Source organism: Cyclospora cayetanensis, unplaced genomic scaffold (genome assembly GCF_002999335.1).
Source record: "Cyclospora cayetanensis isolate NF1_C8 unplaced genomic scaffold, CcayRef3 CcayRef3_contig_14, whole genome shotgun sequence".
Lineage (NCBI taxonomy): Eukaryota > Apicomplexa > Conoidasida > Eucoccidiorida > Eimeriidae > Cyclospora > Cyclospora cayetanensis.
In genome coordinates this window covers 198,121-213,865 of record NW_020312081.1, presented here as the reverse complement: position 1 = coordinate 213,865, position 15,745 = coordinate 198,121, and the positions used below count along the sequence as shown (strand labels likewise).

The window sequence follows — 15,745 nt, the reverse complement described above, 5'->3', positions numbered from 1 at the left end:
ATGATAATATTCTTTCGACCCATGCTTGGATCGATGCTACATTTGGAAGGGCTCTTCTTGTATTTCTGGTGGCCTAAAATACATTCCGCGGCGGATGTGTATGCAGCTGATGCTTAGATCGTCAGCCGCTGAGGCTGCGCAGTTCTCGTAAATTAAGCTTTCTGTAGGGTCGTTCGGCTCCTGGAGAAGCTACAAAAGATGTGACTTTAGAAGCCATTGCTGGACTGCCGAATATCAAGGGTCAGAATGACATCTACGTGGCTGTCAACGGACTCTGTAGTACTCCACATGCATCTCTTGCTCAAGCTCTCAAGCGGATTGTCACTCAACTACTCTTAGTCACTCATATCTGAGATCTCTGTGTATTCATCAGGAGCTCTATCATCAAAAAAGTTCAGATTTTATAGCTGCGTTTGTGTCCGCTTAAGAATCGTCCACATATTAATCATCGTCTGACCACTACGAACCCCACCCTGAGGCTGTTGGGCACACGGTGTGCGCCAACAGCACAGTTCCGCAGTATTCGCAACGCCATACTAACAAGCTTTCAATTACTTGGCTTGAGTTTCTTCCTCATGGTGAGACAGATTATAATAAGACAGTAAATTCATCTAGCCGTTGCTCCTCGGCATTCCTGGTCTACACTGACGGGTCTCCCTCCGAATCGGTACTACACCGGATGCTCTGGGGTCAGCAGCGACCCGTAGTGGATGAAGCATTCAGATAACAGCTGGCTAGTGCACGCAACTGTATGCACAATTCTCAAGAAAGACAGACGCGAAATTATTTAAGGGGGCATTGGCTATGTGTTTCGAGCCTGTAGATTGGTTCGTAGTGGATCGGCAGGTTTGATGAGGTGTACCAGAGGGTAAGTGAAGAACGAGTTTACGACCAGGTGGATGGGGTCGATAACCATTTTCTTAGTGATCAATGTTCTGTTTAAGATCTTCTAAATTCGAAGTGGCATAGAGCTATCAATGTTGGCGTCTCTCAAAATTGACTAAAACCCTCAAGATTGTTCGGGACTTTGCCGCTCATGCAAGCGACAGAATAAGGCGAAGGGTAGACAAGAAGCCGTATAAGTGTACAATTGTAGTGATGGTGGGCTTTGCCACAAGGAAATATATGGTGAAATGGGGTTGGGGGACGCCAGCTTCAATTGTTGAGGGAGTAGCAACTGCGGGTGTCTTTGCCGAAATACAAATTTCAGACTCAGTTTGATTAACGGCAATAGGTGTCATAAAAAAAATACTCCTCGGTTCCCTTATTAATTGCCTTTCCTTAACGTGCGCTGCGCCGAAATGGCTACTTTCATGCATAGATGTACTTTGAAATTTCTCTTTAACTATTGTTCTGGCATTCAAGAGACTCAGATTGGCCTGGTACTCTCAGATATATGATGCTTATGCCCGTTTCGGGGTGTGAAATGGGGTTTGCTTCATGAACTGGCTGTTTTTGCATGCAGGATCTGCTCTGTGGGGACGCGGAAGCACCCCTGTAGTAATGTGTACTTGATTCTCCTCACACATTTACTGGCCTTCTGCTTTCTAGTAGCACGAAGCACACCAACTCCAGCGCTCCGTCGACAGCGAGACACCTCGCGACCGTGGTCATGTTGGCTAGGCCTCTTGTTCGTGTTTGGAGAGTGCATGTACTTTTCTTGACTTCGGATTTGCTTCTGTGCTAAAGGCACACCTTTTCTTTTGCACACTTTCCGCGGCTTTCCTACTTGGGCAGTCGCAAAATACAGGGAAATTTTGTTCCTACACTCAGTTCGTCTTAGGTCTTGATGTACAGGTAAAGAACATGATAGCATGTGTTTGAAAGTAGGAGAGAAGATGTGGTGAGCTAATCGCACATCAACGGTTTCAACTACACTCGTTGATATCCCAAAGAAATAGTATCAAATTGACTTATTGATTTGGCTGTTCGTATAGCATATTTGCTGCAGCATACTACTAGCTGAATACAAGAAGATGCAGTGTAGTGTATGGTGTGAGTGGGCCAGATGCCACGTGCAGCCAGCTGTGTGTGTTTAGAATGCGGTGAGGCGCATCTACGTGTACCCTAGCTGACCCACTCCCCTCCTGCCGATATCTCTTAGAATCGCCGGCAGAGAAAAACAAGGGATCTTTGAAAGCATTCAATAATGCTCTAGGAAGTTCCTGTTGTCTCTAGAATTGGGGATCTCTCGACGAAGACCTTACCTTCGGGGTTACAGTGCCGATAGAGGTTCAGTTAGGCGTCAGTCCCATAAAGGGGCATGGGACGTACATTCTATCATACCTAAATTCATTCTTCGAGAGAATTATATGTCCATGACATGGAAAATGAATAGAATATCCAGGTTTTCAACAAGTGGGGGCACCATAAAGCCCACTTGGCGAGTCAAGTGTGGAAACTGTCAAATGTTGCCTCATGAGTAAAGCTAGAGGCTATCCCATGCCAAACAGTAGCCAAAGTGCAATCTTGTATATTGGAATACAAACTAGGAAGCTGATGCGTGGGTGCTTCATGGGTTTGCACTTGATGTGTAAGAGTAAGGAGTGGCCATGTAGCAACTGGACGCTGAACAGAAATGGGATCGGTTCAATTACATTGTTCGCTCGTTTATTTTTGCCTTTTTCTTGTAGCAAAACTAAAAGAAGACGCATGCCACTCCTCAGGAGCAAGTATGCCCGAAAATTTAACAGAACGAGAGGCAGCAGCAGCCCCGGTAGAACAGCAAAGCATCGAACGATTCATTGTTGCTCCGTGCCCGTCGCTGCTGCTGCGTGCTTCCAGTTTGAAACGGCTTTTCCTTTGTGCTAAATAAACTAAAAGAGAGGAATACTAGCTGCAGCACTCTCTCTTCGTCTGGCAGTACGTGCAGGCGACATGAGGCTCGACTAGCCGGCCCTCGGGAGATACGAGGGGATCTGTCATTTTGGACCATCTAAGCCCTGCTTCCTTTCCGTGCCCTTTGTATTCCCAGCAGAATGTCCATTATGCACGCATATGGGCCTCTGGTAATCAGATGACTCTCCCTACAGACCTCAATCCCATCTGTGCTCCACCGGAACCCACCTCCGTAGCGATTTATCGCTGGTCGTCCAAACTTGGGGCTTAATATTCCTTAAATCTTCTATCCTTACATCTGCCCGCCTCATTGGCCTTGTGTAAGCCTCGAATAGCAAGCTCCCTGCTGACGGGAGGTGTGTGGCCTAAATCACCAAGCCTTTATCATTAGGGGAGACAAAACCAGTGTGAGTCCTTTGGGGAAGTCAGAGAAGGAGGGATTCTTTCAGCAATGGCGAGCCTTAGCCTTGAAAAGGAAGGCAGACAGAGGTCGCTCAAGGAGCAGCAGAGGCACCGCTACGATGAGGACTCAGAAGATAATCAGTCCAACGCGTCTGAAAGTATGTAAACACCAGCCATAGACCATATCTATTGCGAGGCTAAAACACCATCTCTCCCTTAGATCTACTTGTGCTGTGTTGGGTGGTTTGTTGTGGCGGGCTTGCATTGAACGTCCAGGGTCTGGTATCTCGTGTGGAGCTATTTCTGTGCGGTTGTTTGGCATGCAGACACTGGACTAGAGCCTGAGGGGGCGCGCACACTAATAAATGGATACAGCAAAAGAACGAAGCAGCTGCCCTGGTCGTGCTTGTTGGCGTATGCGGCCCCCATGATTGGAGCGGGGGGCATGAATTTTACGCTCACTACTTTTGCGGCGTATTTCTATACTGACACTATGGGACTAGCTCCAGGTCAGATATAGCAAGCTCTAAGCAGTACTCTCCTTGGTGTATTTTATCTCGCTGAATTTTATCCAAACTTTATTCGTGCAACAGCAACGGGCCCCAGAGCTGAATCGAGAGCCTTGGTTTGAGACTTGTATGCTTTTTACATCTAGTGCACAAACAATACCAAAACCCGTTATCATCGGCAGTGCTTGAGGATTCCTGCTCTCTCTGGATCCCCACTGGTTTTAGCGATTCTGCTTTCCGCCGGAAATTGTGTGCTTTCGCCCACTTTTTAGGTGTCGTCGGGAAGGTACAGATGTCGTTGATGATGATGTATGCGGTATCCGAGCCGATTTTCGGATGGCTGAGTGATATTACTGGAGGATGGGTCAAACGTACTTGCGGTAGAAGAAAGCCATATCTGGCCATTTCAGCGTTTCTTCATTCTGGTAAAAAAGGCACCCTCTTGAGATTTCTAGCATAATCCCATACTACTCTTGAGTGTGCTGCGCTAGTGACGTGCGAGCGGGCGTCTGGGCGTATACCTACGATAGCGTTTTCGGACGGGCAATTATGCCCTGGAGAGGACACAAAGTTTATGCCCTTCAGTGGCTCTGTTTTGCATTCGCATCTGTCTTGTTTTCCGTAGTTACGTTTATTGGTCTTATGGGCCCGCCCGGTGCCTTGACAGCAGACAATGGCCTAATTGAATGGGCCTTTGCGTTCGCGGTACTACTTGGAATGTCTTGGGGATGCAACGAAGTCACCTTCCAGGCCCTGGGCGCGCAAATGACGTTTGATTACGACGAACGAACAAAGTTGCAAGTGCGACTAGTATTCATTGAAAAAAGAAAACAAGGTCTTGTTATTTTATTGGGTTGCAGGGACGGTACTCCTCGGCTTGCTCACTCGCGGATCTCCTTTTAATTCTTGTACATCACATATTGTGGATAAGTATTGTTTTGCCCTCTGCAGAACACCACGTTCGTGGATACTTCACACAATATTTTGTGGATGTTTTAGTGGAATCTTCTGAGGGGAGCCATTTTGGTTCGATATGCGCTCTGTCCTTGAACATTTCTTGCTCTCTGTTTTCAGGCAATTGCGGTTTCTGTGATCACGTTAGGATCAACCTCATGTGGATTGTTGCACGGTGTTTTGGGTTCAACTTTGGGGGCCACCGTTGAAGCAACGCGTCTCAGGTTCCTGATTCTGGGTTCAGTATACGCTGGGGTCTTCTTCCTTGGTACTTGCATCATGCTGATTGTGATCAAGGAGGAAAATGTTCAGCCCGAGTACAGTAACGGTACACAAACACTCGGCGAGTGGATTTGGTCAGGAGTTGAGTCCACGCAGCAGATGTTCCTCAACCTGTAAGCTTGCCGCTATGAGCTTGAGCAGTACTATTTGTAGTTCTACAGTTTCTTGTGATATGTGTAAGACTGAATATGACTTACCCTGCCTCCTTTTAAGCATATTGCAAGTGGATTTGTGATGACAGAAATAACATGCAATCAACCTCGTAGCAAGCAGGTTCTGTGGTGGGAATTTCCTGTGCGGTTGGCCGATTCGATGGGTGGCTTTTTTTTATTCCCCTTTTGTTCTGTATGCTGCTGTTTCGGTCGTTTTCAGGCCATTCTTCTTAATGATGGTTTCATACTCTTGCATGATCATGGCGGGGGCGGTGACGCCAATGATGCTTCCATATTTCTGTAAACATGTAGTTCAGTCCCACTTTGCTACTGACTGGGCTCCTCTTCTTTTCACTGCCAGTGCAGTGGTGGGGATGCCCATTTGGGTGGTTTTGGGAAGCTCTTACTTCCTAGTGGAAAAGAAATGGCGCTTCGTTTTCGCTGGAGTAAGACCATCGAGATTCCCTTCTGCGCACGCCATCTTGAAATAATCTGGATACGACTATTTGTGTAGCACTTACAATGAACGTTGCATGTCTCCAATTTAAGCACTTTTTACTGGCAGCATAATTCTGTCTATCTGTTGCATAGGCTTGGGTCGGATGTTTTCTTGGCCTTTCCGCTCTTATTGTCAAGCCTGGAGACAACCTTTTGTTTATTTCATTTTCCGTTTTGGGGGGCCTCGGAATGGGCGGTTACTTTGCTACACCAGAAGCAATGAAGCCCGATGTCGTGGACTATGACGAATTCAGGACCGGTGCTCGGTGAGTGTTCTTATTTTCTGCTTTTCACTCTCCGTATTCTGATTAGGGCAAAAGTTGATAATATTTCATCAAGCATCCACACATGGGGGGTCTTTAGCTGCTTGTGAACTAAAAGCTCTTGAGTTTCTGTTTCCTGCTGCTTTGATCGGTCGCTCAGGCATGAAGCACGTTTCGCTGGAGTGTTTATGTTCTTTGCCAACATTTGCGCGGGTGTTGCTTTGGAGGTGATGCTCCTGCTGCTGGACCATTTTGGCTACGATGGAAATAAGCGATTGGGAGATGCAGAGCCCGAGGCTGTTGTAACCACCATCCGCGTGGGGTTTGGATCAACTCTGCTCATGATGCTCGCCCTGATTATCCCAGCGATGGTCTGCTACCCAATTACAAGACAAAAGCATGCAGTACGTTCTCTTGCCCTTGTACCACCTTGGAAAACCTATGGCCCATCTTTTGTTTGTCTTCGGGCATCGATTTGGTAATCTGGATTCTATCATAAAGACCGAAGCCACATGTTGACTTGCTTTGTGCTGGTTGTGTTATAGGATATCTTGACTGCCATTCAGCGGCGGCTAGAGGGCGAGCATGCGCCGGATCCCTTGTACGGAGGGCGGCCACTTCCGCCTTATGACAACGTTCCGATAACCCGCCGTGTGGCTTCACTAGAGGGGGCGGAGCCGGGGACTTCTACTTTCCTGCAGCAAGTCGGAATGGAGGTCGGTTCTCTAGCGGGAATACACGGAGACAGAACAGGTATACGTAATGTGCCATGAAGTCTTGAAAGCAGGCAGAAGAAAGGAAGGAGCGAAAAGGAAAAGCTAATGGCATAGCGATAAAAACTTTTCGAGAAATTGCAGCCCTGTGGAGCATATACGATCCCCTGTTGGCTAGGTGGCTTATATGCTTCTTCACCCGCAATCGCAGGTGAACCTTTGGAATGACGCACATCATACAATCATACCATAACTCGTGGTGCAGAGATCAGTTTGCAGTCGGTAGTAGAGGGACGTGAAGTTCTGAAGCAGTCTCTACCTGCTCGACCTTGCAGTCTAAGGCCTGAGCGGCGTCTGCTGCCAGTGCAGTTGTTGCAGCTTCTGCTGCTGCCTCTGTCAGAAAAAGAAGCTGCAAGTGTATTCTCTCTCCATCACCTTTGAGAGGGTGGGGGGATTAGGCCAAGGGGTACCTACTGGCCACTGTCAGGAGGGTTCATTCACCCCAAAGTTGCATCAGCGGCCCTGAGTGACCTCTGTCCCAAAGTTTGGCCTCTTACAGGGAATTCAGGCTGCATCTCAACGTACGCTATCCAGTCAACAAAAGCGATCTTCTGATTAAATGTCTATTTACACGAGCCTGCTCTGCTCTGTTCTGCGTGCATATCGGAATGTTAGATATACCGGCATTGTTCAGCTGGTAGTGAATTGTAGATAAGAAATATCATCGCATGAAGTGCTAGGCTGAAGGATACCCGCAATGCCTGAATCGTGGTCAGATCAATGCATTAGTCTGGGGGCTATTCCGCGTACACTGCATCCAGTGTCAGGCTGAGATAGGAAGCATTTGCGTGGCGTAAAATAAAGGAAGCTAAAGGAAGAAAGAGACATGGGGATACGGAGGTCCCACCACAAAAGTGAATGCTTTCAGAAAAGAGCATCTTGCGGTACGATAGGACCAAAGTTTGATGCGTGCATGAAGGGTGCAGTCTTAGGGGCAGTGGGGGCTGAGAAAAAAGAGGTTTCTTAGTGCTTGAAGAAGCAATAGGGATCCGTGTTGGGAGCCAAGGGACTTTCAGTTGTTACCCTGGAAAATTCAACGACTTAGTCGCTCATTAAGTAGGCTTTTCAAAAGCGTGGTCCCTCATATGTATCCTTTTACGTATGCGGGGGACGACATCCAGCTTAACGAGACTAGCCTTTCCGCTTCATCTGGCTGCCAACATTCGGTTTTAGCCTATCTTCCTCGACCTGTCACATGACTGCTAACTTTTAAGGTACAAAGGATGTCAGTATGCTAGGTCCGACTAGGAGGCATCACAATGCCTCGCAATTTGCCTGTAAAAAATGTCTGGGTAGTTTAACCGAGCTACATTTTGGCATTCTCTACACGATAGCCGTGTGCAAGTGCGTTCTGGTTAAGTATTGGCTGCGTCTTTTGATCGGTGTTACGTCCAAATCGTTGCAGAGCAGCATTAGCTATACACTAAACGAGTGAATGCGGCATGCTTGTGGACCAAGTGACTGTCTGCAACCTAACAGGAAGGCTCAGAGTGCTCACAAGGCGCTGCTACTTCCATCTCGAGTGCCCGTTCTCCCCTCAGGAAGGACCTGGATTGTGACGCCTTATTTAGGGGCGCGATGGGCACGCACGCACCGAAGTTAGGTCTCAGTACAAGTTGAGAGGAAGTGATGAGTGCTGTAGAGAATTCCCCTGCCTTCTGTCCTCATTCCTCAGGTGGCGTGCCACGAGGGGAGAGAGTAAGCTAGAGTGCGCCTTTTTGTACCCTAGAAGCACTTGTGATTGTGACAGGTCGTTGCCTATTCATCTAGAAAAGTCGCACCCAACATTCCTTCTTCTTGTATCGAGTTAGCAGGACCCTGCAATCAAGCTTCACGAACCGACGGCCAATAGTCAGCTCTTGAGTAGCCCTCCCCAATACATCTAGTCTAGTAGAATGTTTTGGTATAATCAAAACCGCCAATCTATCCCCCCCATCCCATCCGTCACATGGCAGGCCAAGCCGCCGGTATGTGGAGATCACTAAACGACTTACATTATATCTACTCAAACAAAGGAGCATTCACTTTCTTAAAATGATCGATTCACGAGCTCTAACACATCGGAATCCAACAGCTTGACTTGAGTGCAGCCCTCACTGTGTCTTGTTTCCGTCCGTACATTCCTATCCTAGCAGCCCCACCACGTTTATAGCTACACATCGGACTTACATATAAAGCTTATTATAGTTGATAAAACCCTTTTCTATTCCTCACTCGCTCATTCATTTCTTTTGTAATCAAAATTCAATCCTTCAATGACAGGCTTTATGCTATTATGGTGCTGTTCACTGCAAAACTCCGGCACGACAGTGCAAGAGACCCCCGCTTTCGACACTTCTCAGGCAGGCTGGAACGCATTCGCCAAGAAAAAACAAGACATCAAGCCGACAAAACCGTGGCGGCACAAGAGATGACTAGCTGGGGTGGGCGCCTAATTTGGGTGAGGCACCTATCACTAGAAAATACAAAGCAAGTAATATGTGTAGAGCATATAAAAAGCACACGACTCAGCAGTACCTCCATGCCTCACTGAGCAATCTCTGCATGCCAATAGAGCGGATGCATGCAGCATGGTAGACTTGTAGGGTAGGCCCTAGAAACGGAATAACTAAAAATCGAGGGACAGCATATCAAAGAATGCCTGCACATAAATTTATGCATGAAAGCTTTGCTAAGAAAACCAGGAGCTTTCTAAGCTGTACACATATTTCAGAAAGCTACTCGAAGGGGAGCCTCCACTGGTGGAACACAATTACCAAGGGATGCGCGCCGTATAATCCAAGGCGACTACCATTGTTAGCCAAACAGAGCTGCAGAGTTTACCACAAGCAACGAAACCTGCAACTGCTCCTCGGCCGACCACTGAGGCAGGCGTTCCCCACCCCGTTTCACTTATTAAAAGCTATCGTCAAGTGTGTTCTTGACACTCGAGAGCAGTACATGCCAGCACTTCTACGGCTCCCTGTCAATACTTCATAGTCCACATTAGCCACCTGCCTGCGCGGCACAGTCCGCGAATGCTTAGGAAAAGTTTTGATGCCTCTTTGCTATGCAATATTAATAGTCATATACTATTTCTAGCTTTAGGAGAACGATTAGGGTAAAAGGAAGAAATGGTTTGTAAGAAAGCTGAAAATAACTCTACCATCCTGGTGGCAGGCGTCATCTGCTCACCGTGTGGTCACCTCGTATGATGCCTAGCGATCCACCAGAACCAAATCTCCAAGTTTGTAAAACACAGCTGGGCTCCGCTTATCACAGTTATGTACTTTTCTCTCTTGTGCTTTGACCGTAAATTTGCGTATATAATCCAGATCCCCTTTGAATACGAATGCCTCTCCAATAGGCTGATAGAAACTTGGACTACTTGCCCAGCCTTACGACAGTCAATTTTCTGGTCGACGAAACAACTTCCACAAGCATTTTACCAGTTGAGGAATCATGCCATTCTGCCAGCTATGGAGATACTGCGTACATATCACTTTGCAGGGTACGCTCTGTCGCCCCAATAAATAGGCGTTGTCCCACAGTAGCTCTCCATTGCCACGGGACTTTTCCCTCAGACTATTGCTAGATAAAAACATATGATCGAATTAACAAAAATGTTCATGAAAACCAGACAAGTACTGTGGGAAAAGTTGACGTGTCAATGCATCCACAGCCGGAGGATAAGCGGCGATCAGGTTCATCCAACCATGCAGTGCCAGCAGGTGCAGCGCTCCGCCCAAGGCTTCCGTAGAGACGTGTACGTCTCCAGACACAAAACGAATTAAAGCAAAGTTAACGTACGTGTATTTAGCGAAATTGCCGCCCCTTTTTCTGCTCGTGCCTCTCGGGGTTCCCTACATGACGGGAGAGGGACAGCTATAGTCCGTTCTGCCTCACCCTCGAAGCACACCGAGCATTAACAACTAACTGCACACAGCATCTAATGTACATGCACACAGGATTGCGGCAGATTGTATCGAGCTAGCACTTCTCTACAACAAGAACGAAATAACAACAGGCAAATCAATTAGGCGATTCTTTATTAACTCCTCGTTATAATATAATTAATGCGGTAGAACGTGTTTTAGCATTGCTGTGGGCGCCTCATATGAGGCAGGCAATGCTAGAGGGGAGACGCTTTTGACAGAGCGTATACAAGTCTCATCGTTAGTTGCTCCCGCTTGTTAGGCTCCTCTTTGGAACTCAATACGAATTTCCTCATCCCCTATCCCCCCATTACACCCCTCCAAAATGTAGTGCCTGCCCTATTCTCTGTTAAAGGAAAGGAATCCAGTGGGATGGACAAGGAAGAAGCCGTGGAAAGACTTAGTAATAGGATCATTACGCCCTATGTTGGCGCAAAACAGGGATCGAATACCATAAAGACAATATGCAGGGAGTCCAAGTTCCAGGAAAGGAATCTATCTCTGATCAATCAGATCGCTCCTGCGTCGATTTTCAGCTGTGAATTTATCAAGTTTGTGCCTTTCCGGTGTTTGTATGGTCGTCACCGTCACGAGCTGAATGAAAGTGTAACGCACGGAGTTCGGCCTGGGGCTGCATGTGAAGTGGGGTCCTCAGACTCAGGGTATTCCTTTCCGTATTCCATTTCGTAGATTTCCCCCCTCAATTTTGTTTTTTTGGTGTTAAATGCGTCAGAAATACAAAGGGAAGGGAGAAGAAGAGGGGGAAGATGTCAACTTTTGTCCCTCTCGCCGCAGACACAGACGGCACCGCTACGGCTGTGGCGGTGGGAGAATGGCTTCTTCACAGTCCGTATTCACCTTTGCCCTAAATTTTAATCCCTTTTATTATCAGCTGTGCTTCAGCAACCTCCGCCCGAGGCTCAGCTGTCAGCCACTCTCGTCTACTGGCTGCTTTAGGGAGGGGCCCTACCGCATTGTGACTATACCACTGGCGTTGTCTGCATCTTTGATTTACCCAACGCCGATTGCTGCATGCTGTGCTTTTATTTCCCTCGGGTGATGGTGTACTCCCTGCGCACTTTGCCACATCTTCATCTCTGGCAGGGCCCAGTGAATGGCCCTTTTGCACGAATACGTTCGATTGTGTACCTCGTATGCTGCTGCCTTTCTGGCCGTCTTGTATTATAATTCTTATTCCTCCCACGCACTTTCTAGTATACTACAGGCGACAAGTCTACGTTCCAGTCGTCTGGATTGCAATCGTTTTGTCATTACTCCCTGCTAGTTGGATGGCTTTTTTCTTTCATTCGTTGCATTCGTCTTTTGCTGCGTCTTCCTCCTCTTCTGTACTGTTTACAACATCCTAATGCTCTCGCAGACTGTCATGCGTGCACCTTACACTCTCTTGGCTTCATCTTCATGAAAATCGCTTTGTCTTTTCCCTTAATTCCTCAGCCCCGGCCTTGTTTCCCTTTTTTCCTTTCAGTTATCAGTCTGTACGACTCCGAGGAAAATCAAACCACTAATGGATACTACAGACAATTTATGGAATGTTTTTCCCGAGATGAGGCAGCGGGAGAAACGAGGATCTGCGACCCGATGCAGCTTCTGAATCTTCTCCTCTCGCAGAATGAGCTGGTGTTTAGGTGGCTTATTGATGTCAAAAATGCTCAGGAGCAACACGGGTCTGGACCTCCCGCAACTGGATCTGACGGAAAGCCGGAAGTAAATCGCAAAAGGCATACACGCCAAGCCCTACATCGCATGCTCGTGCCGTAAAGTTCCTTAGCACCCAAAGGGGCTACACGGGCGTTCTTATTGCAACGCGAAGGCATCAGCTTAGCATCTCAGCGGCGCGCATGCATGCAGCTATCTGTGTAACTTGGGGCCTTTGAACTTGGTGATCCCTGCTCCCCTTCAGGCGCTCTTTTCTTCAATACGAGCACCGCATGTGGTAGTTATGGCTGTGTTCAGGCGAAAAAGTCTTACATGGAAGCTCTTCGTGAAGTAGAGGATTTCTTCGTCCTCCTCATTTCCATTGTTGTATTGCGGATAGAAGATTGCGAGAAGGCCGGACAAGCTGCAGGCTCCTTTTGCTCTGCTTTCCGAGCGAGCAAGGAACTCCCAGAGTTCAGAGTTAAACTGTCAGTTCCAAGAAAATTGCGTTGGAGTGCTGCAGGCTTTGCAGATTTTAGCGTCATTCTTAGCATTGGGCGTATTGCCGTGGCCGTTCCTGCACAGACTCTCAGCATCATTCACAGATGCATTGTTAGGCGCCATATCGGGTGTCGGTTTCGTTTCGATTCGCCCGCTAGTCTTTTTGAACCCGCGTTTTTTCACTGTTTCTTTTCTGGCCGTTGTGTGTGGGGCCTGTACAGGATGATGTGTCTGTACAACGCCTTTCCTCCCACCTTCCCATACCGGTTCCCGATATTCGTGTCTCTCTTGGAGTTTGCCGCGGAGACTAACCTCTTCCACATGCTCCTTCCATATGTCAAATATGTAAGCAGTGGAAGGTGAATAATTCATTGCCATGGTTGCCACTTCCAGTAAGGGAAGAACACTGCTCAGGCGTTTTTCGTATTCGCCACTTGCATGCACACGGGGTGACTGTTTGCAGATCAATGAATGGGCAAAGGATTGGAACCTTGGACCGGCAGCCCATAGACAAGTGTTCCTCATTCTTGCAAACGAACTCAAAAAGCTCGGAAAGACGTAATTTTCACGATCCTTGAAGCATTGGGTCCCAACCCCTCAGCCTTTGAAACGGGAATCCCCACAGACTAAACACCAGACCCCAGTAAACGTAAAGCCGTTCATGCTCTTTGGGCCTTTGTTTTATTTGATTGAGGCTCCTTAAAGCAGCTTGCAAGCACAAGTCAAAATGCTTGGAAGTTTGGGTTTTTGTATGCTACCCGTGTGTCTTCCTTAGGGATGAGGCGTTCGACTACCTGAAGCGTCACGTGCACTTCTTCCAGGGGGAGCCTGAGGAGGTTCTTGCTGAAGGGTAAAAAAGCAGATTTGTATGTGTTTGGGTTTCTTTTGATGGTCATTTAGTGCTCTTTTTAATCAGAGCACTTGAATGTGTGCACAAGATACTCTTGTTGCTTCCTCCTCTCTCGGTAGTTAGTGTTTGTTTTTTTTGGCCTGTATGCGGGAATCCCAGTTTGTTCTCCCACTGCGCCTTGGATCCTCTTTATTACGCTGTGTTCGGAGTTTCCCGTATAGCTCTCCATCGCTTGCTTTCTGTCTGTGCTTCAGTGCCACGGTTTCGGCAGCAGTGGAATTGGCAGAGGATGCGATCAGGATGCCGGATATTCTGTATTTTGATTCTCTGCTGGAGCTGAGTGCAGTTAAGATGCTGCAGAAAACCCAGCATGCGCCGCTGTACAGGCTTCTCGAACTCTTTTGCCGGGGAGGTCCCAAGGAGCTCGAGGAATTGCATGCACAGCAGCCACAACTATTGGAGACTTACGGTCCGACACTCAAGCCCCTTTCTAGCCCTTCCTGTGTCTCTCCTATCCCCTACTATTGTTCCTATCAACCTGTGATGTTGGCTTTCTCTTTTTGCTTCATGGACTCGGTGGCTACCCCACCCCCGTTTGTGTAGGTGTATGTGTCTGTGTGTGCCTCGCCCTCCAGCTGCTTCGTGCTGACTGCTTTTCCTAATCCCTTATGCTTCTGTTATGCAGGTTTAAAGTATGAAACCTGCTTGAAGAAGCTCCGCCTTCTGTCTGTGGCTTCGGTTGTTGCGAACAAGAAGAATATTGGATTTAAACAGCTGAGCGATGCGCTAAGGCTCTCTGAAAATCAGGCAGAAGAAGTTGTTGTGCAGGCAATTGGCTTGGGGCTTATTGACGCAAAAGTTGATCAGATTAACAGAGTGGTGCACATCAGGTTCGTTGCAATTGCTGATCACCTTTTTAAATTTCCTCTTTGCTTTAGCTAGCTTCTCGTGTGCCCACTTTTAAAATATTCCCTTTATTGGCGGGCTGATCTTGCTGCTGCCCCTCGTCAAAAAGCTGAACGTCTGTTGATCAATGCATTCCTGTCTTGTGTTACTCTGTAGCTGCCTCTCTTTGCTTGCCTTCATCGCCTTTGTCGCTTTTCATTCCGTCTTTCCTCACTACCCCCCAACGCATTCAGTTTCTGATTGTTCCATGGTTGATTGCTCTCGCTCTCTATTCTTCTTTGCATCTGGTCGTTTTCTTTCTGGTGTCTACTGTATATCTATTTGTACGACACTCCATTCATGTGTCTACAGAACGGCGATTCAACGGGAATTCGGGAGAGAGCAGTGGGAAGAAGTTGCCGCCAAGTTGGACCACTGGCATTTGGGAGTGACTGCATTGCTGCAGTCAATAGAAACAGCCAAACTTAATGCTGCAGAAACGAGCCCTAGTCCTGTTTCTGCGTTCCAGTAATTACTCTGTCTTATGACCAAGGGGGGGATGAAATTTGCTAACAGTTTCAAAACGTTTTTGCTCCTAGAAGTGAATTTCTCGGCAGCAGTAGGCAGCCACGAAGGAACTATACGGGAATTAGGAACCTCGCCATTAACCTGGTTCTCCGTGACACTTGTCTGCTTCTTCTCAACGTCTCAGTTCAATTCCTTTCTCTTCCGTGTTACGGTTGGTGTTATTTCAGTAGCTTTTCCTGTTCGAGGGAGTCGTATGTTTTAACGCTACTTCCTTGGTCTCCCTGTCCCGGCCTATCCTTTCTTTCGTCGTAATTGAGATTCTCTGTTCAGCAGAATATTCGCTGTTTTCTTCATGGGATTCATGTTCAGTATACGTTCTGCGTGAGATATCTAGAGCTTGATACGATATAACACTGATGTAGCAAATCACCTAGGAGGCCACAGTAAAGGGGCACTTGGGGTCTAGCAAAACAGTAGGATGCACACTTGCCTGCCTTTTTGCTAACGATACATTTCCGTGTTCCTCAACTTCGCTCCCTATTTGATGTGTTCTAACTCACGCTACTGCTTTGCGTTTCAGTCCTTTGCCACGTTCGTGCTGCTGTGCATTTCTTCCTTAGTATCGCTTCCCTTTTTCTCGTTCTTTTAAATTTCGGTTCCCCATGACTCCCGCATCAAGGGGTTGCAGCAAAATGTTAGTAAAGCAGAAATTCAAGGAAATCAATTCAATACGTTTTTCG

At 47.4% G+C, this 15,745-nt stretch overlaps 2 protein-coding genes across 2 annotated transcripts; both read left to right on the top strand.

Moving 5' to 3' along the window:
• The first annotated feature begins 3,289 nt into the window (after positions 1 to 3,289).
• Positions 3,290 to 6,671, top strand: LOC34621322 (uncharacterized symporter YnaJ). Its single transcript, XM_022734542.1, has 9 exons — positions 3,290 to 3,398; positions 3,567 to 3,749; positions 4,022 to 4,174; positions 4,375 to 4,550; positions 4,824 to 5,098; positions 5,358 to 5,583; positions 5,729 to 5,901; positions 6,059 to 6,302; positions 6,444 to 6,671. The coding sequence occupies exons 1-9, from the start codon at positions 3,290 to 3,292 to the stop codon at positions 6,669 to 6,671; spliced, it is 1,767 nt and encodes a 588-aa protein (XP_022589883.1).
• Positions 6,672 to 11,352: 4,681 nt separating this feature from the next.
• Positions 11,353 to 15,009, top strand: LOC34621323 (eukaryotic translation initiation factor 3 subunit M). The gene is made up of 9 exons (XM_022734543.1): positions 11,353 to 11,431; positions 12,072 to 12,310; positions 12,560 to 12,729; positions 12,964 to 13,087; positions 13,206 to 13,300; positions 13,518 to 13,592; positions 13,847 to 14,061; positions 14,278 to 14,482; positions 14,850 to 15,009. The coding sequence occupies exons 1-9, from the start codon at positions 11,353 to 11,355 to the stop codon at positions 15,007 to 15,009; spliced, it is 1,362 nt and encodes a 453-aa protein (XP_022589884.1).
• Positions 15,010 to 15,745: the final 736 nt, after the last annotated feature.